Genomic DNA, 23,843 nt, shown 5'->3' with positions numbered 1-23,843 from the left:
TGTTTCTCAGATTCAGTTTTTCACTTATCCTAATCCTTTAATCTTTCTACATTCATTCCATGATTTTGGTTTTTCAGGGTTTTTTTGTATTTCTAAACTTTTAAAACAATGATATCAAACTATGCTAAGAACCCAACAAGCTCTCACTTAACCACAATCAGAGTTGACATTACAAAGAAAAAGATGAAAAAGTAAACATAAGCTTCTTCCCAAGAGGTTACAATGAAACAGATGGGGTGGTCTGAATGAGAATGACTTCTATAAGCTCACATATCTGAACACTGGGTACCCAGCTGGTGGGACTATTTGAGAAGGGCTGTGAGGTGTGGCCTTGTAAGAGGCAGTATGTCACTGGGAGTAGGCTTTGGGACTAGGTCATTTCAAGTGAGCTTTCTCTACCTCATACTTGTGGATCTGAACATGAGCTATAAGGTGCTGCTCTAGTGCCTTACTGCCTGCTGCCATGATGGTCATGACTCACCCTCTGAACTAGAAGCCATAAACTCTTTCTCTCTAAGTTGCCTTGGTCGTGGTGTTTTGTGACAGCAACTGAAAAGTAACTAAGACAACCAGCATGTGATGATACTGGCATGAGTATAACTCCCTGTGAAGTTATACTCATAACATTGTACGGAAATGGGGACACAGCGCAGTGGCAGAGTGCATGCTTAGTATGGGCAAGTACCTGGATTCACTCTCCCACAGAGAGGAAACAAAAGAAAGCAGGCTTGAATTTCAATTCCAGTTCTCTTACTCAGTTATCTTAAACCTCACATCTTTCAGCCTCAATTAAAGTCTGTTTCTTTCGTCCTTCCAGACAGGGCTCAGGAGTTACTTCCCATCCAAGCAGAATTCTCTGACACAATCACACCCTCCTTTAGGATTCTCCTGCCTTCTACGTAAATATCTTCCTAATCATTTACTTCTACCAATATTTATGAAAATCTACCTTTACAATCATACTGCTAGAGACTTGAGTAATGATGAGCAAAGCGGACCCTGCCTTTTGTATAAAGAACAGTGAGAAGATGTGATAAATACTATAAAGAAAAGGGCTCCAAGCCACTGTAATTAAGAATCTAATCTAGTTTAAACGCCAAAAAGGTTTTCATGGAGCACAGCAACAATCTGAAAAGGAAACATGAGCTTTTCAGAAGCTCAGAGCAAAGAGGCTGGTACACAAACGTGAGGTAGGCAGAGGCAAGATTAGGTCCTCTTAAGACACCACAATTTGCTCAATTTGCTAGTATTCACTAACTATAGGTCTTTTTGCATGACACTGGGCATCAGTAACTCAATAGCAACTAGAATATCAGCTACAACTCTCCACAGAGGGCTAATTAGTTTATTCTAGTTCTACTATACCATGGTCCGCTCAAAAAAAAAATGAGTCTTTCCCAAATACACAATTCACAGTCATCTAACACAGTCGCAAGCCTGAAGCTAGCACTCAAAATTAGATATGATCAAGGAACAAATGTTTAATTTTAAAAAAAATCTCAGAGTAGGGGCTGGAGAGATGGTTCAGTACTTTAGAATACTGACTATTCTTCCAGAGATCTCAGGTTCAATTCCCAGCACCCACATGGTGATTAATGAGCATCTGTAACTACAGTTTAAGGGGATCCAATGCCTTCTTTTGGCCTCTATGGGCACTATAAGAGGGACACAAAAAGATAGAACACCCAAACACATAAAAGAAAGTAATAATCCCCCAATAAAACAAAATTTTAAAATTTCAAAAGTAAGTAAAACAACTAAAAATGTTTATTTGAGTAACAATATAAATACCTCCACAGAATCCATCAGACCTTGCAAAAGGAGTTTCTGATGGGGAAAACCCCCATCTCCAACTGGAAAATAGCCCAATGTTTGGATTGCTCGTTCTTTCATCTGGAAGAACACAGATTCTTTTCTTAAAATGTAAACAAATTAAGTAACAGTTTTATCTAACAACAGTATTTCCAAGATGAGAAGACAGGAAGAGAAAATCCATCTGCCAAATATACCAGTGCCTACCTTATTACAAAAGTGCCTGATTTTACAGAATTATAAAAACAGTAAAAGCAGAAAACTGAGCCCATTAAGAATCTATACCTACAAAAATTAAAAAGTCTTAGGTTTATTATTTAAACTGTCAAGGTAACAAATGTGGTTTATAAGCACAAAATTATCTATACAACTTAGTAGCCCTTGGGCAAGTTATATCAGTCCTCTGAAACTCTTTCCTTGTTATCTCAAACAAAAATGACAACTATGCCTTGTTCACCACATCTTTTTAAAGACTTACTTTTAATACATGTGAAACCTGTAGCATATATCTTGGGTAACTTGCATTATTCATCAATGGCTAACAAAAACCAGATAATGATAGCTAAAAATAAACTATATAATGCATTGTCTTGGTTTTAAATAGCAGCTAAACCAAGAACAAGACTACAATGTTTTTTTGAAAACTTATAGTAAACTGGTTATTTTCCTACTCATTAAAGCACCTCCATCTTCGACATCAGGTACTTTAATTACAAGAATGTTTTAAAGTCTATGAAAACAATTATCTCAACTTAAAAACTGTAACTGTCCTTCCCTCAGCCTATTCACACTGCTTCCTAATGCCTACACTTCTCCAAGCCAAATAGGCTGTGAGAAAGTAAGATTTGGCACTGCCCTAAAATTATATGGATCAAGAAACTGAGCACTTTATTATCTATCTTTTGCATGACAAAAATGGTCACTGAAAGCCAAACTGTTAAAAAGCTAAATTAGAATAACTGGGTCAAGCGATAACATACAAAGCAGTTTATACATATCAAAAGCAAATTTAAAAAGCAAATACCTTTATCAAAATTACATCTTTATCATTTTTAACACATTAGTAAAACCTTATTCTACCTGCAGAGTGCACGGATGGCTACGGATAGTTGACTATACTCATAATAACTTGGCTTTGTTAGTTCATACAACTATGAATTCCAGAAAGGAAAGGGGGAAAAAAAAGAAAAAGAAAGGCTTGCCTTATTTGTTTCTTTACTGGAAGGGATTCTATTGAGCAAGCTTTCTACCAGATGAAGTTTGGTAAATCCAGATCCTTCACTGGGGATCGGGAGAGGACCATTTCTGCCGATTTCACCCAGGGCTGTACAGGCAGCAATTGCCAACAGAGGTGATGTACTGTCTAAAAATGAACCTGTAAGCACATGTAGACACAACACAGTAGCACACTAGTTATTCTTTTGATTTAAAACAATCAGCCATGTACTAATTTTTTAAAGCAGCATTAGGAAATCAAGGTCTCTGGTGTTTTCTGGTTGACCACGTGCTGACAACTATGTAATAGTTAGACAGCGTGACAACAGGACTTAAGTGTCCTTGAACGTTAGTTTTCCCCATAACATAACTGACACTAGAATATAAGAACATGGAGAAAACAGATTATCTTATGGAAAAGTTTGTGTGTTTAAAGTGCAGTATTATAAGAAGAAACTAAAATACCATATTAAAATTGAACATAATTCAAACTCTGCAGCACCCAATCAGTCCAGACACTGACCTATTGTCTCCGTGGCGCTCCGAATGAGCTCCTCCTGCTCAGGCAGGAGACCAGCGTCTGTGTCCAGGCCACGCTGCTCTGCTGCTCTCATCCTCTTCTTAGCCAAGTATCTTCCCACAGTGAATCCCAACGCAAGCAAAGATCCATGCTGTACCTCAGGGCTCTGAATTTAATAACGTAACAGCACTGTTTCTACCTCACACATGAAAAGACATGCTGAAATAACTGTTGTTAGAGTAATTTCTCTGATAAAACCTAAGGCTAGAAAATAAAAACGATTCTACTAGAAGTCAATGACTCAAACAAGAGTAGTTTCTAACAAGAGTTTCTAACAGAGAATGCCGAGAACCTTTACTCATGTCCAGATTTAGATACTTTACTATAACCTCAACTGTGGGTCAGGAGACTTTTTAAATATGCTTCTGTAGTCCTTATACTTTCCTTCTTATTTAATTTTTATTTTATGTATGAGTGTCGGCCTCAATGTGTGCTAACATTCATGCACTATCTCCAGAAACCAGAAGGGGTATCAGATCTCTGAAAATGGAGTTACATATGGTTGTGAGCTGCCATGTGGGTGCTGTGAATTGAACCCAGGTCCTCTGAAAAGCAGCCAAGTGCTCTTAACCACTGAGCAACACTATAACCCATTATGCTTTCTTCTTGCTTACACAGCTAGTTATCATAATGCTCAAGGATAATTTCTCTATACTGCCAACAAAATACAATAAACAGTCCTTTTTCTAACTGCTAAAATCTCCAAATACAAATTAGGTAATATACTAATCAAGTTTGCTTTTACTGCAGTTATTAAGTGGTAGCAGAGATGGGGGTGGGAAGAGCTAATAACTGAACGCCAGACAGTCCTGGGGATTCCCAAATAACTGCCTAGCACAATGCGCACATTAACTAAAACAGTACTTTTCAAACACATAATTAAAATCTACTAATTGAAGTGACTGAATCAACACATCTATGTAATTTTTACTTATAAAGGCTAAGAATGTGTAAGTTTGCCTGAAAACTAAAAGTACAATCAGATACTATGTAAAAGCCTATCACCAACTAAAGAAGAGGACAACAAAATTGAGCACAGTGGCACATACTAAGGCAGGAGAATCTCAAGTCTGAAAGCAGCCTCGGCTATACAGTGAGACTCTGGCTCAAAAACTCCAACAAACTCAGGTGAGTCCACTCTTGCAAGTAAACTTCCTAATCTAAAAAGATGTCCCTTAAAGATTCAACTATTTCCAGAATTGAGAGAAAAACGGGGTAGAAACAAAATGTCATTTCCTTTTTTCATATTTCATAATCAAAATTTCATATTTTTCACTGTCTTACAGGCACAAAGTAGAAATTGATTCTTTCTAGCAAAATGGCTCCTAAGTTCTTGTCATAACAGTACTTAGATCTCAAACTGGATAAATCTGCTGGTATAAAAAAGGGAAACTTGCCCTAGGATTAATAACAGTGCCTGAGTTTCAGAGACAGGTTTATATATTTTGTCAAAATGCAAAGTTGTTTTATTTAAATAATAAAGAAAAATGAAGATAAACGGGTAACATACATGATTGTCTTTTGTAGCCTTTATAAGTTGTTCTATCATTGACTTTAATTCATTTCCAGATACGGTTGACACAACCACAGAATAAAACAAGGCCGCCAATTCACGCATTTCTTCTTTACTGCTACTCATCAGACTCTGAGCAACACAGAAAGAGAGACATATGATTCATAACCATCTTCTTGCTCACAAGTTCTGACATTTAAAATTATAAAAGTAAATGATATATTTGACATTCAATCTATTGTTCTCCATGAAAAATGCAATGCAAGAAACTATTATTTCCAAACAAATGATTCTGCCAGGCTCCAATGGACAGTTATAATACAAAGGTCACACATATGGCCTTGGTTAAACTAAATGGTCACAAAAAATAAAAAACCCAAAAGTTATGAATATGGGAAAGAGGCCAGTGGTGCGATGGAAGAGGGTAAAAAATATGAGATGAAGATAAAAAGAAATAAGGGAGAGAATTATCAGAATATATTATGTTCACGTATGAAATTATCAAAAACAAGCTTAATATATTTGAACTGGATTTAACCTGAAATCCTCCTTCCTGCAGTCTTGCTTCCATAGTACCACAAAATACTATGCAAGTGCCAAGGCAGGGAGGGACAACTAACAGCCCTATTCAGCTGTGACATCTATGAGCCACAACAATGACCAGCATGGCAAGATACCCAGAAACGTGTAAAAATGGTAAGCCAAATCAAAGGTAACCAACAGCTGTCTAAATGGACTCAAGGCCCATTCAACAGAAGGGAAATCATGCCTGGTACTTAGAAATCTAGCCAACTACCCAGGACTAGTGAGGTATTATAAAAGAATTATTACCACTTAGTTAAACCAGGATAATTCCTAACTACAATCTAAATCTTATTCCTATCCCAGAGGTAAGAATACCTATCATGTCTCATCAAAAAAGCTTCTCTCTATAACAAATGGAGACCATTATAGAAAACCACAACTGAACACAATGCAAACATCAATGGATTGTGGGGGAGTCCAGCCTGAATGGATACATTTGCAGCACAGCTCCTGCCTCTATGATTCAGGCAACATCACAGAACAGGTTTTGGGGATAGGGGTGTTAAAAGACTGTCTCTCTTCAAATTGGTTGGATAAACAAGACCCAAACAATGACAATACTAATAGACATGCTAACACAGTAGAGGGAAATCTTACCAGGTCCCACCCCTAGACAAAGAACTACAGGCAACCAATGATTGCTGAGGGAGAATTAGCCTCTCCCAGGGATGAGCTCCCTGACTGGTTATCCAATACAAAGTGGTCAGCCCTGAAATCATATACACACAAACAACAAAAATGAACTCATCAGACCGTATGAATATATTTCTCTGTGTGTGTGTATATGTATATATATATGTATATATACACACACATACACATATATAAAATAAATATAAAAGAGGCTATCAATTTGAGAGTTGGGGAGGAATATGGGAAGGATTAAAAGGAGGAAAGAGAAGGGAGAAGTGATTTAATTATATTTTATTAAAAATGTAAAATAAATAAAAAGAAAAAATTGTAATGAGCTGAAATTATATTCAAAAATCTCTGGGCCGTGGTGGTGTTTGCCTTTAATCTCAGTACTTAGAAGGCAGAGGTGGGTGAATCTCTATGAGTTCAAACAGCCAAAACTGTTACACAGAGAAACCCTGTCCTAAAACAACAACAAAAAAATCTTAGCTGCATGTCCATTAAAACAGGCAAAATAAATACTACTTTTGTAATATTTATGTAATACTACTGTTTAAACACAAATTCTGGTCTAAAGATGGAAAAATTCAATTCAAAATATAGAATGCAATTCAGTTATCAATAGGATGTCCTGCTCTTCATATGCATTTAAAAAGACAAATATGTATCTACATTAATATCTTTCTGAAATGAAAAATGCACCAAGAATAAATCAGGTAGATTAATAAAGAAAACAATGGTTAATGTTTAATTACAAAAGTCAAGAAGGTTGGAATAGATTGGCTGCAAAATAAATGTAGTTGATTTAAAATAAAGATCAGTAAATCAATTTTTCTGTGAAAAACCAAGACTCTGTGGTCTATCTAGTCACTCTGGGGACTACTCCATTATGCCACTGTTCACAAAAGCAGGCACAGATAATACATAGAGTGATGGACACAACTGTGTTCCAATAAAATGAGGACTGCAGCCTGTATGTCATGAAACAATGTGTTTTGTTATTTTTTTCACCTACTTAAAAATATAAAAGAGCTATAGTTGTGGTTCAGAGGGAGACCCCTGCCCACCACGTACAAAGCACTTTTCAAACTCCAGTATTTTTCTTTTCAGATAAAGTGAACAATAGGGCTAGGTGGCAGTGGCACACGCCTTTAATCCCAGCACTCAGGAGGCAGGGGCATGTGGATCTCTGAGTTCAAAGTCAGTCTGGTCTATACATTCAGTTCTAGACAGCCAGGGCTACAAAGAGAAACCTTGTCTCAAAAAGAAAAGAAAAGAAAGAAAAAACAGGAAGGAAGAGAGGGAGGGAGGGAGGGAGGGAGGGAGGGAGGGAGGGAGGGAGGGAGGGAGGGAGGGAGGGAGAAAAAGCAAGAATAAAACCTTATTTTTAGTTCATAGGTCACAGCATAACAGGCCCTAGAACCAAACTCATATTCTAGTTTCTCTTCATATCATTGAAAGTTTTTTACCTTCTATTAAGTGATCAAAACTTACAACATTAGTTTAAATTAGAAAATATTCACAAAGAATGAACACCCTTTTTAAATAAGAAGCACATTCAAAAGACCAAATCTCAAGAAAAATAAAAAACTTGTATCTCTTGACAAACTACATTCCTATTTTCAAATTTAAAAACAAAATCTATAAATTTTACCGTACCTCAAGCTAGTTTCCAAAATGAATTACAGTACAGCACAACAGAGATATATACACAAGTGTATGAGCCATCTTTTTACTGAATTCAAATTACTTACACATTTTATTTGCTAACATCTTTGGTGTTACTCGAGCTGGTAGCATAACTTAGAACTGCCCACATGAAGGGTGGGCATGATCAAAATTTATAGACACGTGTCTTCCACATCTAGAAATCTGAACCCTACACTTCTCACTCATACATCTCACCCATGAAATACAATAAATCCTCCCTGCTATGAAAAATTATTTTTCTGAACAGAAAACAGTATTAAATAGTACTATGCACTGCAACAGATAAGAATCCTAAATGGTCAGTAAGAAGGATCTAGAATTAACTGAGCAATGGAAAATGAAGCTGTTAAAATAAAAAGTAGTTTTCTACACAGTTACAAGACCAGCTACAAGCTCTACAATCCAGTAAAAGAAATTCAAAACTGTGAAGGGAAACATGTTAAATGCATTGTTTTATGTATATATGCATAAGCAATATTGAAGGTCTCACCTCATAAAACTATTAATGTCCTTTGTATGTTTGTCAGCAGCAAGGAAGAGTGGGAGACTGAGACATTTAAAGGCAGGCATGTCACAACTACAGAAGTGTTTCTGACAGATATACAATTTAAGTGTGTTTGTCAAAATTATATACCTATTACCATAAAAATTTTTTGAAGCTTTTTTTGTTGTTTTGTTTTGCTTGTTTGTTTCTCTGTGTAACACCTATAGCGATAGCTACCCTGGAACCCGCTCTGTAGACTACACTTAGCCTGGAACTCACAGAGATCCACCTGTCTCTGCCTCCTAAGTGTGGGGATTAAAGGCGTGTGCCACCACCACCCGGCTCAGAAAAATATTTTTAATTGATGATTCTTAAATTCATCCCCCAGCATCACCAAGACGGGTCATGAGGGATGTTGACCTGAATGTTTTCATTTTTTAAGTAATTTTTGAAATGACTTAAGGTAGTAAAGAGCATATTAAGACTGGTAGGAAGAAAGATACATTAGTTTGAAACACTTGAATTCTTAGAGAAATAAACATGTCATGAGGACATACCTTGATCCATTCTGTCTTGTCTACAAATTTGGTAGCCAATTTTTCTGGATACACTGACACAGCTTCCAATAGACAATACATGACTGGCAAACCTAAATAAGAATTCAGAACTATTTTAACTTTCATGAAAAAGAATGAATGCACAGAAATCCCTAAATTCCTCTCAAATGTAATACTACTGTTTAAACACAAATTCTGGTCTAAAGATGGAAAAATTCAATTCAAAATATAGAATGCAATTCAGTTATCAATAGGATGTCCTGCTCTTCATATGCATTTAAAAAGACAAATATGTATCTACATTAATATCTTTCTGAAATGAAAAATGCACCAAGAATAAATCAGGTAGATTAATAAAGAAAACAATGGTTAATGTTTAATTACAAAAGTCAAGAAGGTTGGAATAGATTGGCTGCAAATTCTTAGCACAGTCTAAAATTTTTTACATTCTTATTTATTTTTTGCAGATCTCATGTATCTATAAAATATATTATAATTAGTGTAACTCCAGATCCTCTATCTCTTTTCTTCTCACCCCTTTTATTGCACACACATACATACATATAACCATCTCCTACCTACAAGTCCTTTTCCCAATTACTATCGTTTTATTATATTTTGAGGCCCAATGGGTTTAATCCGAGTCATCTGTTTGTAGATTACCCACTGGAGTCAGATGTACAAATACTGAAGAGAAAGGTAAAATTAACTTTTTGCTTAATTGTTTTACTATTTTTTCTTAGTATGATTATATTCCTACCTCCAACACCGGCTAACAGCTGTTGAAGCAGGCCGATGTAGATTTGAACAGGGTTGGTTTCTCCGCTCTTAGAAGATGAAGCTGTCGCCTGACTGCTTGACATTAACGTCCGAATGTACCGTCCAATAGCTGGAGCATGATCTTGCATATCAGCCAAACTCTGAGAGGTTGGCACCACACCTGCACTATGAGCCAGGCACATGCGCAAGTAAAGAACTATCTAAAACCAGAAGGATGAGAAATGCCAACTTCTTAAAAAGTCAGTGTGGGGCATATTCTTCAACGTGACAATTTTCAGATTTCACTCTGCACCCTCCTTTATGAAACACTATAAAATCTTAATAGAAGCCAGGAAACATTATTCAATATGCTAACTAAATAACATAATTCAACAAAAGGAGTAACAAGATTTCACAAATCCAGACGTGTTTTCTTAATGAAAGTAAAAGGCTTGACTACTTTTTTTCCTTCATGCTAGGACTGAAGCCATATCCCTTCAGGCACTAAGCAGACATTCTACCAAGGAGCTACACCCCTAGCCACCTTCCTACTCTAACAAGATTTATTGCAGTTTAACTGGTGCAAATCAGTAATTTAAAACATAAAATACACCTTAAATGTGATAAATTAATACTCTCAATAAATGTGATAAACCCTATCTTGCCTTCCAGCCTAGAAAACCCTAGCAATTTCAACAGTATATTGGCTTTAAAAGTCAAATCTAACTTGTTACAAAAGTCCAACAGTAACCAATGCAGAGCACCTTCTGTCATAAAGACAGGGACTGGGAATCTAGAGGTGACTCAGCAGTAGAGTACTTGTCTGTCATTTCTAAGGACCCAGGTTTGATGCCTGAGACAGGGGTTGGAGGTGACTAGGAAACCTCAGTGAGTTAACTATGAATTAAAACAAAGCAAATTACCAAACACTAGGCCTTGTTTGTCAAAACAAACACCCTAAAGGACAAGGATACCATAATGAGTTTAATATAATGCAAAGGATCAGACACATCTTAGGTATGATGTTAATTTTCATAGCCACTACACAGGAAGACACAAAAGTCCTACCTCTCCAAATGCTGCTGGATTAAATGGGAGGACAGTGGTTCCGGTCATGTATTTGACTGGAGTTTTCATCCGATGGGAAGCCTAATAAAAATAAGCCCAAAACAAATTAAATTTTTGAAAATTAACTGTTCTCTTACTCAGCTCAAAATAACTGTACTTCTAGCTATATTGCTATTGTTAATTTGCATTTGTCTTTGGGGTTTCTTTTTTAAGGTTTATTTTGCTCTCTATATATGGACGTTTTCCAGAATATGTGTCTATCATATTCATGCAGAGTATGTTGAGGTCAGAAGGGCATATCATATCCCCTGGAGTGGAGCTACAAAAGGTTGTGAACCACCATGTGAATTCTGGGGATCAAACCCAGGTCCTGTCAGAAAAAAGCCAGTGTACTCTTCACACTTGCCTTGACTCCAGCCCCTTTCATTTGACTTTTTCAAGATTTTTCCTTTTTAAAAATTTAGTAATTTTTACTTATGTACATGCATGTTTTGCCTGAGTGTATCTAAGTGTACCATATGCACACTTAGATCCACTGAAACTAGGGTTACAATGATCGTGAGGCAACATGTGGACGCTGAGAACCAAACCAGGCCTCTGCAAGACAGTGAATTCTCTTACTGTTAAGTCTTCTCTCCAGCCCTAAAGATTTATTTTTATCATTTTATATTATGTGAATGCATGTGTATCTGGGTGTGGGTGTGTGCATACGAATGCAGGGCTCTACAGAGGTCAGATGCATTGTATCCTCCAGAGCTGTAGTCACATACAGCTGGACACAGATCCTGAAAATCAAACTCAGGTCTACAAGAGCAGCACATGCTCCTAACCACTTAGCTTCCTCTCTGTCCCATGCATTTGTTTTTTTTTTCTAAACAAAACATTTTTCTAAACAAAACAGTCACCTGCATTTGTCTTTTCAAAACAAAACATTTTCCTGCTGCATATGTCCCTTACACTCAAAATGCTATTCTCTAACACAATCAAAACAGACCAACATAAAGAGCAGGACCGTCAGTGCTGACGATTACTACTGCCAATGCTGTGAACCAGCCTCAGAACCCTGTGTAAAGCAAAGATCTAGAAAAGAATTTGGACTAACAATAATAGAAAAAACCTGAGCTGCTCCAAAGCAGCCTTACTTTATGACATCTGGTGTCATTAAAGAGGAGATAAAACAGGCAAAACAATCAAATTTAATCTTTTTAAAGATGTGTTTATGTCATACCGAAGTAAAATTTTCTTCAACATACTCAATGCTGACAAGCATTAAAAGAATTACAAATCATTTATATTTAGGCTAAACAAACCAATTGTATATAAGAATTATATTTCTCTCCTTACTTTGTAGCTCCCTCTTACTATAAGTACTATGATGGCTAGGAACTTTATTATTTAATATCTAAGTATAGAATTTGTACTTTTAAAATGTCCATTTTTACTCCAACATCTATTATATGTTTCACACTAATTATGTATAGATAAAATCCCTACCTTTTCCTGAATGTAATATACCATTTCTGGAAAAGATGGCATCTGCTTAGAAGCACTTTCCTTTTTGTTTCTACCAGGAAGACATCGTAACACACGTTGTGCTTCACCATGGACTTCTTCTCGTCTTTTAGAGAGACAAATAAAAATTAAAAAATAAATTTTGCCAACTGAAAGAGTCTCACTTGAAGAACAGAAACAGAAATACTATTTGACAGCTAGAGTTCTGACAAACTGTCTTGAATACATTTTTGGCTATATAAGCAGTAAATAAAAAGTAAAATAAAAACTTACAACCTTAGGGTGATTTAGTGAGATTTGGAGATTCACTTGACTTACATCTTTAACTTTTACTCTCAGGGAAAATACAGTAATTACTGCAATTTATTATGCAAAAATCTATCTGTGTGCTTTACTCTTATTAAAACTAAATCACAAACAACTCTAACACACATTAAAACTCAGTAGCACGTCCTGTGCTCTACAAGCCCGCCTCAATTCTGACTTCTTAGCAGTGTCTACAGTTCTACAAAAGCTGGCACCTGAATGGATTAATATGTACAACTATAAAACCTCATCTAGCTTGGAGGTGGTGGCACGCTTATTTAATCCCAGCACTAGGGAGGCAGAGACAGGTCTAGCTCTGTGAGTCTACAGAGCAAGTTCTAGGACAGACTCCAAAGCTAGAGAAACCCTGTCTCGAAAAATAAAAACAAAAAACAAACTAACAACAATAACAAAAAAAAAACTAATCTATTTCATGACACCTAAAAAAATGACCTCACAGCTCTACTTTGCTTCTATTTCACAAAAGTCTTCTCAAAACTCCTCAACTGCCTCTGAACTGGCCCTGAATTCCTAAGAGTACCTTACAGATTGGCAGGAAGGAACAAGCAGGGAAAGCTAGAGGATTTCTTGATTGAACAGAACAATTTTTATTAAACTAAAAAGTAAACAAAATAGTAAATTAGTCATGTTTTGGTTTTTGTGGTATAAAGGAAAATACTGATTAATGTTTGTCTAAGTTCCTAGACTGAAATCATGTTCTAATACCAACTGCTACCTTAGCTCACAGACACTAGGATATCTAGCATGTAGCTAGAAAACTTAAGGTGTCGGGGGGGGGGGGGGTCAACAAAAACAAGACTAACAATTAAAACCACCACTGGAGTCAGAACCTGTCTTTGGTGAACTCACTTAAAATACATGCAATTCATACTGAAGGGAGACATCAGAGGCATATCTAACAGAACCAATTAAAATTCTCAAACAGTTATCAAGTAACTTCCCATATTTTTTTAAACTGACCACAGAGTTTATGGAAAGGCTACTCCAATAATAAAAGGAAGCTTAATTTTATTTTAAACTTTAAAATAAGATAATCCTATTTAAAAGAAAAAATAATTAGATATAATAATCACATAATAGGGCAGATATAGAGTACTTCACACATGTTAAGATGTCAGAGACTATAAAACAGGTAATAGATTTGATAAGCGTTCTTAGAAGAGGCACACATATATTTTATTATATTTATATAATGGCTTAAGATCATTTATCAATTTCAGAAATACTTAAATGATGAAAAGAGGTGTCTCATTAGTGTAGTAGGTAGCACATTAGTCACATGAAAAAGTACACTTTGGAATAGCAGTAACTCTCTCTCACACACACACACACACATATACAAGCAAACCTCATTTTAAAATCTTAACATATTAGATACAAAAGATATTCTATCAACAAAATGAAATATCAAAATAGGTATATTAAGCAATCAAAGACATTAATCCTTTTTTCTCCTTTAGAAGACCTCCCTATACAATTATATTTCTATGTATAATTATATTATTTATATATTTATGAGGTTTGCTTTATTTACATTTGACTATTTCACAATAATTTTTCTATCTATATTATCTATGTGCCATATATTTTAGACATACATGCTAATTCAACATATAAACATATAACTATATGACTATGGATCGCCTGAAGGTATATACTTTTAACTCCATAATAAACTACTTCTAAATTTCATCAGCCAGCTTTGCAACCAACATAAATTTTAGTAATTTTAAAATATACTTAATTAACCCAAACTCAATTTGACATTTCTAAACTTACGGGTCTCCTGCAGCCAGTAGGAGCAAATATCTGGAAGGTATATGATCTGAGGGAAACACCGTGCTAGCAAATTTCACTGCAACTTGCCGAACTTGAACTTCAGGCTATTGAACAAACATACAAACAAAAAACAAAAACAGACATAAACATCAGCATTTCAATCCAGTCCTAAGTCAACCTAATAGTATGTAAATTTGACATATCAATAAACACATGTTCAAAACAATGTGAATCAAGATAAATCATTTGTTCAAGAGCTCCCTTGTGGGGGGACAGACACATGGAAATTGAACCCAGGGCCTCACACATTATGCACCAGCTCTACCACTGAACTATACCATTAGTCCTATTTAAGATCATGCTACTTACAAGTCTTTGACATTACCTAATATGCACTTCTATGCTCTAAAAGGATCCTGCAAATAGACCAAAGATCCTAGCTAAAAGAATCTCTCTAAAAAAGGTGATCTCATGAAAGTTGAGAATAGACAAGACAAAGAGGAGAGGTAAGTCTACAGGTACCAAATGAGTTAGATACAAAAAACAAAAATAAAAAAGGTTTGGTGTCCCAATATGTAGAAGAATAACTACAGATAATAAAATATTGCATATTTCAAAAAAGCTAGAAAAGGGGATTTTTTATTTATCCTAATTTGAATAGTATGTAACTGTACACACTTAGTGAAAAATTATACCCATTAAGTATGTACAATTTTTACTTATCAACTTTTAAAAGTTTAATATAAAAAATGTATATACTATTAGCCATTGTCATTTACATAGCTGGGCCGACCTTTATTAAATATGAAGCTACAAGTGCCTCCATTAAAGTTCTCTGTGCTCCTTCTAAGGTACTATATGCTCCAACCATCATAGATAAGGCTTCCTGAATGGCAAGTCGAGTCTCGGGTTCTTCCTGTAAAGACAGAAAAATGGTGTTTCCCTCCCAGCAGACTTCCAGGAAAGTATCCATGCAGAAGTGTAATATAACACTATGTTTCCCTACCTTACACAGGGCTTCAAAAAGCTGTTGCACAAGAGCTATATCCTTAGTGAATAAATGGGGCATTCGACTATAAGAGAACGTAAGAATATCATTATCATAAATTTTCATGGAATAAAAGGGGTAGAAAATGAAACTATATCCAAACATTCCTCAGCACACACTTTCACAACACTAAGTACAACGTCAGTATCATCAGGTTACTTTATTCAGGCGCCATATATTTTTTAAAGTGATTATTTAATTTTTCAATTATATAAATAATACTTCGTCAGCATATATTTATATTATTTATATTTATATTTCCGGGTATTCCTTCTATAACATTCCACGCAATCAGTTTACATTTCAGACTTTAACATGAAGGAAGCGATATTAAATTGTAATTTAAAGGAAAATCTACAATAGTAAGAGGCTTTGCTACTTCATGCTAATATATAAAGGGACAGAATCTGAGACAACTCTGTGCTTGTGAGCTGATCTAGGGTCACTTTCTTCTGAACCCTGAAGTATCTTTTCCTTCACATCGAAGAGAGTGATACACAGCCTATGTCTGCTGGAACCAAAGTAACATACAGGTACCACGGAATAAATTTCATCTCATTTTTCCCTCCAGTTTAACATGAAGGAAGACAATACCAGAAGAAATTAAAATGAGAAAATCATACTGAACAGAGGGAAACAAATCTTTGAAAACAGGATCATTCATACTCATAAGTAATATCAGATGAGACTGTGAGGTTTAGTAATAAGAAACAACAAAAACACTAAAGGTTAACCTAATGTCTATAATGTAAGTCATTATGCAACCATAATGATAACGTATTTTGACACAATTTAGTTTAAAACCAAATTTCAAGACTAAATTTATTATGGTAATGTATTTTCAAAGACAAACTTAAATCTTTTCTAAAAAGAAGGAATTTCTAAACAGCCTGTTGTCATAAAATACATTTCCTATTAGAATAATAACTCTAAATAATTCTCCATCCACTGTTAATATCAGATAAATTTTTCTCAATTTTCAACAAATATCTCTCACAGAAAAAAAAAAAGGAAAAAAAAAGACATTACTCACCTGGAGAGTTTTCCAACAGCTGAATATGCCATTGACAACAATTTAGGGTCCTTAAAATTAAAAAAAAAAAAGAAGAAAAAAAAAGAAAACAAAAAATACAATAAATATCAAATCCTTTTGCCAAAATCATGAATTTATTTAAAACATATTGTTTTGTGTTTTTTATTTGTGTGTGTGTGGAGGGGGGGGGTCAACCCATCTCCCTCCCTTCCTCTTCTTATAATGTTAAACTTTAAAAGGCAAGTCACTTACCTCTTTATATTCATTTATCAACTTAGTGAGACCATTCAAAAGCATAGGGCCTAGAGGCTTAATCTTGATTTCTGGGCAGCTTTAAAAACAAAAATGAAAACCAAAATATCCTTTCAGATGATCTCCTTTGAAAATTAGCAACAAATGAAGCTAAGCAATATATAAGCCTGAAACTTTCTACAGAAGTGACTCAGCAGTAAAAGCTGGCACTGCTTTTATGGAGAACTCTAGCTTAGTTCTCAACACCTATACTAGGCAACTCGCAAACTACATGCAAACTACACGCAACTCCAGCTCCAGAGGACTCGCAGGTTTCTTCTGTACTCTGCAGGAACCGTCACACACATGAACAGACCCACACAGATACACCCACGGAAGTATAGATTTAAAATCATAAAAATAAATCTTAAACAATGGAATCTTTCTAAGATAAATATGACTGCTTTTTAGGAAAGAAGAAATAAAAATACCTGAAACATGGTTACTCTAAAAAAATGAATAGCTAATTACTTAAAAAAAAAATAAAACTTACGTTATACAAATGTGATGTACAAATTGCAGGGACAATGTTCTTAACTTTGAATTTGTATTTGTACCAAAGAGTCCATCATACACCACCTATATAAAATAAACAAAATCAAAAACACCAATTAACAAATAACAATCTGGCGTTTTAAAAATAGTAGTCAAGATTCAACAACAGACCTCTGCACTACACCATGCTCTTCAAAATTAATACAACTTTTATATTGACAAACACAAGCTGGCCAGGCTTTGTGGTGCATGTCTACAATCCCAGCACTCTGGAGGCAGAGGCAGGTGGATCTCTGTGAGTTTGAGGCCAGCCCGGTCTACAGTGAGTTCCAGGACAGCAAGAGCTACACAGAGAAACACTATCTCAAAAAAACAAAACAACAACAAAAATAAATAAATAAATTTGAAAAAACCAATAGCTGACCAATTTTAAAAGCTACAATATTATTTGTGTATGTGTGTGTACACATATATATATATATACACATATATAAAACAATAATAAAAATGTAAACTAGGAATTTAGAAAGTTTATTCGGTTTCAGAACGCATACTCAGCTAGGATTACTTGTAGAATATACCTTCATTTAATTTTCCAAAAGAAAATTAAGCCAGGGCTAAGAGATAAAATCCCATGTGTAACAGACAGAAAGGCACATTATTGGAGGTCAAAGAACAAATCACTGCAGTCAGTCAGTTCTCTATTCTACCATGTGGGTTCCAGGGATTAAAGTCTGGTTCTCAGGTGTTGCGGCAGCAAGCACCTTTACCTGCTGAGCCATCTTACTGGTCCAATGTTTTCCTTTTTTTTGTTTTAAACAAATTGCAATAACACCTCCCTCATAGCAATAGAATAGAGAAGGAAAAAATTCATGGTTATTTCAATTTATGAAGATTTGCAAAATTCCTCATCTTAAATGAATAAAAACATGCCCAAATAAAATAAAAAGATAAAAAAAATTTAAGTACTGTAAAAAAAAACAGGAAAAAAATCCTTAATTTAAGATGAAAAATACTACAAGAAAGCTACATATCTTTTCATGATCATCAATACAAAAGATAAATACTACGTACTCAATTAAGTAGTAAACTAAAGCTAACTTCATGTCAGAATTATTATATACTCTGAATAATAATATTGGTGAAGGCTCAGCAGGTAAAGGCAATTGCCATGCAAGCCTAGCACCCTGAGTTCAATCCCAGGAACCCACATAAAGGTAGAACCACAAAACAAATTCTAATGAGGTGCTCTCTGATGTCCACACACACAATATAGTACATATACCTTTCTACATATCATATATACACAGGGACAGAATATTTTCTTCGCTACAATAATCCATGTCAGTAGACTAGAGAAGGAAAAATTCATGGTAATTTCAATTTATGAAGATCTGTAAAGATCCTCATCTTTAAATGATAAAAACATCCAACCAGAAATAAAAAGAAAATTAACATTCTGAAAGTAATCTATGAAAAAAGCAGAGGAAGACAGCCTTTGAGTTAAGACTGCCCAGAAATCACCTCATAGACACACAAAACTGCCCTCAGAAGAACTAAGTAAACAAGAGCCCATTCGAAGAAGACAGAAGGGAAGGAATACAAAGAAGACGAAGATAACAAAGATGGATGTCAAAGACAACAATAAAGTAGAGGAAAAGAAGGAGTACTTCTCAGCCTCATCTTCCAACTAGAAACAGGAAAATGTGGAGTTTAGAAAGGTTTCTTGCTCCAGGGAAGACAAGGAATTAAGTCATCCAGGTGTTATCTTGAACTCCACTAACGAGCCCACAAGAGAAGACCTCCAGAACTAATAGCACTATTAAGTCAATATCTGCAGACTGAGCCGCTGCAACTCCAACTGAAAACTATCTTCATGACCCTGCAAACTCCAGCTGCAGAACAGGAAGCAGGGTTCCATCCAGAGCCCAAAGCTAGCTTAAGACATCTTGGAGCTCAGTGCCATGCCCATGGTGACAGAAATAAAGAGCCCTGTACACAAGACAGAGCTCACATAAGGTGCAGGTACTCCTGATCTGGAGTCATTATACCTGCCCCAATATCAGGCAAAGAACTGACGGAGCCTAAGGTAGACCCAGTTTTGGCTCACATCATAGATATTTAGAAGTGAGCCTCAGGTATACATCACAGCTTCCCAAGACCGTGTGATTCCCTGTAGCTGTGTGACTTAAGTACAACAGTAGTAAGGGAATTCTGTCATGAATAATTACCCAAAATCAGGCAGCATAGTATGAAAAGCAAGATTTCATTTACTGTATGGAACAAAGCAATCAACACCAGAATTTGTCAGCTGACGGAGGCTCTGGGACAACCCCAGTGCTAAAATGATACAAGGTCCCAATCGACCAGATTTCTAATCTAGCCCGCATCACCTGTGACTGGCTGCAGCAGTCACTGGCCACCAGTCCACATATGCAACAGGAAGACTACAGCAACATGGAGAATGCTCTTCCCTCAGTATTATACCTATCTTAGCAGGCTATAAGCTCAGACCATGACAGCTTGACAGAACTAGTGGTCACAGGCATAGCAAAGAGTTAGTGAGTGGTCCAAACACCATGATTCTTTCCAGAGCTGGGTAAAATCCCAAAGCGCCTGAATGATACGCTGGTAGGTGTAAATGGTGATATTGTCCTACTCTGACCACTGAAAAAGGCTTATAAAAGTCTATCACTCTTAACCTTTTTCCTGTTTCCTCAACAATACACAGAACACTGTACATGGGATATACCAGAGCTTGAATTGGCTTCTTGTATTGAAAACAATGACAACACACTGGGAGCAGACTTCCAGTGTGTCTTGATCCCTTTTCTATTGCTGTGAAGAGACACCATAGCAAGGCAAATTGTACAAGAAAGCACTTCAATGGGTGAGGGTTTACTGAAAGGCTGAGTCCATAACAATTGTGACAGTGATCATGAAGGCAGAAGGCCAGCATGGTGCTAGAAGCAGGAGCTGGGAGTTTACAACTGATCCATAAGTTGGAGGCAGAGAGAGAGAGAAACTGGGGCTATCGTGGGCTTTTGAAATGTCAAAGGCCACCCACGGTAACAAACTTCCTCCAACAAGACCATACTTCCTAATACTTCCCAAAACAGTTCCACGAATTAAGGCCCAAGCATTCAATATACATGAGTACATAGGGTCCATTCTCATTTAAACTACCACATAGCATGATGGTTAATCTTGGTTGTAAACCTGACATACCTGAAAAGAAGGTTCCTAATATAGAAACTATTTCCATTAGATTAGCAAAAGAGTCACAGATCCCCCCAATCATCATCACAGGCTACTGTCGTTGCTCTTGGTAACTCTCTAGAATTTGACAATAAGACCCTGTTACTCAAGATACAATATTCCTGAGTCATAAGGACATAGCAAAAATAAAGCTTATACAGACCTACAAGTTTCATCCCTTCCAGAAAGCTTTCATAGTGTAGGAAGGTGCTGTGCAAGCTACTATTTGAGTTCCTGTCCTGACTTCCTTCAATGATGGACTACACTGAACAAACAAATGTAAGTCAAATAAACCCTGCCCTCCCCAACTTGCCTTTTGGGATAGGTGGTTCATCAGCACTAGAAACCCTAACTAAGACAGATGCTAAATGGAGATATCATTAAACTGACTCCTAATGACCTCTTATATGTATTGCTCAATGTATCTCTCAGTATTCATTTGAAAATGTTCTCTTTGAAGTAGATAGTGATTAATAGTGACACATAATTGGTCACAGTGTAAAGAATAAGAGACTAAGGAATGTTCAACCCTAAAGGGAACATTTATATCACAACACTCCCCACAAGGCTCAGGGATAAATTTAAAGTATAAAGGACGTAAGAGATGGTAGATGACTACAAAAACCACATTATCTTCAGGCAATAGTAATGATGGGGTAGAGATGGAGAGAGTGAGAGAGAGAGAGACAGATGGGGTAGAGTGGAGGAAGAAAGCAAAGGAGCTCACTACAAAGAAACATCACCTCATAAACACTAGGAAGGCTATCATCAAAAACAAAACTAAGTGTTACTAAGAATGTGAAGAAAGGTTGTATGGTATTTATAGTCAACATGGAACCGTGGCAGTTCCTCAAAAACTGTAAATTATCATATAATCCAACAATTCTAGAAGTAGAATTTATTCATAAAGGAAGTGAGAGCAAGGCTTCAAAGAGATGCTTGAACATTCATAGCAGCACTATTCTGTGGAATATTCCTTAACAATGTGAATATATGTCACTGTGATTGGGTTATTAAAGAAGCTGACTGGCCAACAGATAGACAGGTAGAGGTTAGGTGGTGCAGACAAAAAGAGAGCATGAAGAGAAAGAGTCTAAGATTCATGAGGAAATGTGAGGAAAAGGAGATGAATTTGTTATTCTGAGAAAAGATATCAAATCACTTGGAAGAGCATAGATAAGAAATACAAGTTAATTTAAAATGTAAGAGTTAGCTAATAACAAGCCTGAGCTATTGGCTAAGGCTTAATAATTAATAAGTTCCAATGTGGTTATTTGGGAACAGCTCCCAGGACACAGAGAAACTGTCTATATTATTCATGAAAGCTAAAATGTGAAATATGCCAAGGATCCAAACAGAGGAATGAGACATCTAATCTTAGAAAAAGATGAAATCATGGCACATGCTACAGTAGATAGACCTCAATGATATGGTACTTAGTAAAATAAGTTAGTCACTTAAAAAAAACCACAAAGACTATATATAAGAAGTACCTAGAAAAATCAAATCCATAGAGATGAAAACCAGAATAATGATTGGCAGGACATAAAAGGAAAATGACAATGAATAGAGTTTCAGTTTTGTAAGATGAAAAGAATTGTAACAATGGGACCTTTTTAAAAAGTGAACTGCATATTAAAACAATTAAGATGGCAAATTCCAAGTACATCTGACCACAATTTTAAACACAGAAGAAATAATATATCTCAAGTGCCAGCCACTAGTATACCTCAGCTGTGGGGTTCTTTTCACAGCCCTTTGGTAGTGTGTTTTAGACTTACTAAGCACACATATAGCTTTGAATGGTCAGGAAGATGATTCTGTATAACTCTGATGAACAGAAATAAAACTAGGGTATTTTACGTTACTCAGACTGACATAGGATTCTCAGTCACAAGGACAACCTTTGACACAGACAGCTAACTTTAGTCTCCAGAACAAATTCAGAGCAGCCTGGTTGTCCCTGGAGACAAATATCTGGTTTCCCATAGAGACATATAAACGAGCTCGTTTTCCAAGGTGTTGTTTTACTAACTGAAGGTCAGAAGTTGAAGCAACTTTAGTCTGCATGTACTCCCTACCACTCAAGGTCCAGTTAATTGCTATTGTTATGCAATTTGATTTCCAATGTCATTTTCTGTCTGGGAAAGAACTACATGCATGGGGCAATGCAATATTCCTAGCCTGAGAAAAAATACATTAGTTTTCATGTATTGTGAGAATGGGTCAGGTCTTGAAAATGTAGCTCATAATTGTCCAGAGTTTGTCTGTAAGGGCAGTAGCAGAGGGGCAGAGAGAGAGGAGAGAGCAAGGAGAGGATGTAGAGTTAATCACAGAGAAGCTGCTGAAAAGAGCATTAGGAGGAGAGACATAGAGCTAATTAAAAAGCTGTGTAGAGGAGCAAGAGACATTTTTCAGAAAGGATTTTTTTCATGATGAAGTACAAGAGAAAGTTACCATCAGAAAGTATCTGTATTTCTTTAATTTTTTTTCCCCTTCAGATAGAAAAGTCTAACCCAAAGAAACAGAAAAAGATATTTCCTAAGAAGTTTAGTTCATGCCAGCTTCGTGGATTTTCTTATTTACCCTGGTGCTGACTGGGGGCTGGCCCTACTAAGGCAGCTACAAGGAGGTGTGGCCTTGTTGGAAGTGTGTCACTATGGGGAAGGGGGCAGGTTTTGAGGTCTCCTAAGCTTAAGCTACGCCCAACGTGAAACATAGTTCACTTCCTGTTGTCTGTAGATCAATATGTAGAACTCTCAGCTCCTTCCTCCAGCACCATGTCTGCTTGCACGCCACCTGTCATGATGACAATGAACTAAACCTCAGAAACTATAAGCCAGCCCCAAATAAATGTTTTTCTTTATAAAAGTTGCCATGAGTATGCTGTCTCTTCACAGCATCAGAAACCCTAAGACAATTCCCCAAATATTTGCCTTGAGGGATGAGGTAGTCATAACTTAAAGATAAAACATAAAAAAGGATATAATACCCTTCAACAACAAAGTTCAATAATTTCCCACCACAAAGAAAGTTTGGTGTCAATACAGAAGACAGACTGAATGTGGGTCAGATGACAAGCCAGGAGACAGGGGAGAAGACTTCTGTAGTCACTAAATCAATAAGCAACAGCGTGAGTTAATATCATCTTTAAGTGCAGAAAAAAGATAAAGGACTTTGAAAA

General features: G+C 36.1%; 1 protein-coding gene across 5 annotated transcripts in view; it reads right to left on the bottom strand.

The window, feature by feature from the left end:
* Positions 1–23,843, bottom strand: part of Ecpas (Ecm29 proteasome adaptor and scaffold) — a 117,792-nt gene that overhangs the window by 39,442 nt on the left and 54,507 nt on the right. For all 5 annotated transcript variants that reach the window (XM_085677112.2, XM_085677111.2, XM_085677109.2 and 2 more), the window contains 14 exons: positions 17,400–17,485; positions 16,868–16,946; positions 16,616–16,665; positions 15,541–15,607; positions 15,328–15,450; positions 14,535–14,638; positions 12,411–12,534; positions 10,917–10,997; positions 9,850–10,069; positions 9,090–9,181; positions 5,118–5,252; positions 3,551–3,713; positions 3,015–3,187; positions 1,792–1,893 (listed from right to left, as the gene is read on the bottom strand). In XM_085677112.2, the coding sequence (XP_085533238.2) occupies positions 1,792–1,893; positions 3,015–3,187; positions 3,551–3,713; positions 5,118–5,252; positions 9,090–9,181; positions 9,850–10,069; positions 10,917–10,997; positions 12,411–12,534; positions 14,535–14,638; positions 15,328–15,450; positions 15,541–15,607; positions 16,616–16,665; positions 16,868–16,946; positions 17,400–17,485 (1,599 nt within the window). The remainder of the gene's footprint in view (positions 1–1,791; positions 1,894–3,014; positions 3,188–3,550; positions 3,714–5,117; positions 5,253–9,089; positions 9,182–9,849; positions 10,070–10,916; positions 10,998–12,410; positions 12,535–14,534; positions 14,639–15,327; positions 15,451–15,540; positions 15,608–16,615; positions 16,666–16,867; positions 16,947–17,399; positions 17,486–23,843) is intronic.

Source organism: Myodes glareolus, chromosome 16, assembly GCF_982192425.1.
Source record: "Myodes glareolus chromosome 16, mMyoGla1.1, whole genome shotgun sequence".
Lineage (NCBI taxonomy): Eukaryota > Metazoa > Chordata > Mammalia > Rodentia > Cricetidae > Myodes > Myodes glareolus.
Note: the sequence above shows the minus strand (reverse complement) of the source record. Positions and strands in the feature narration are given on the sequence as shown.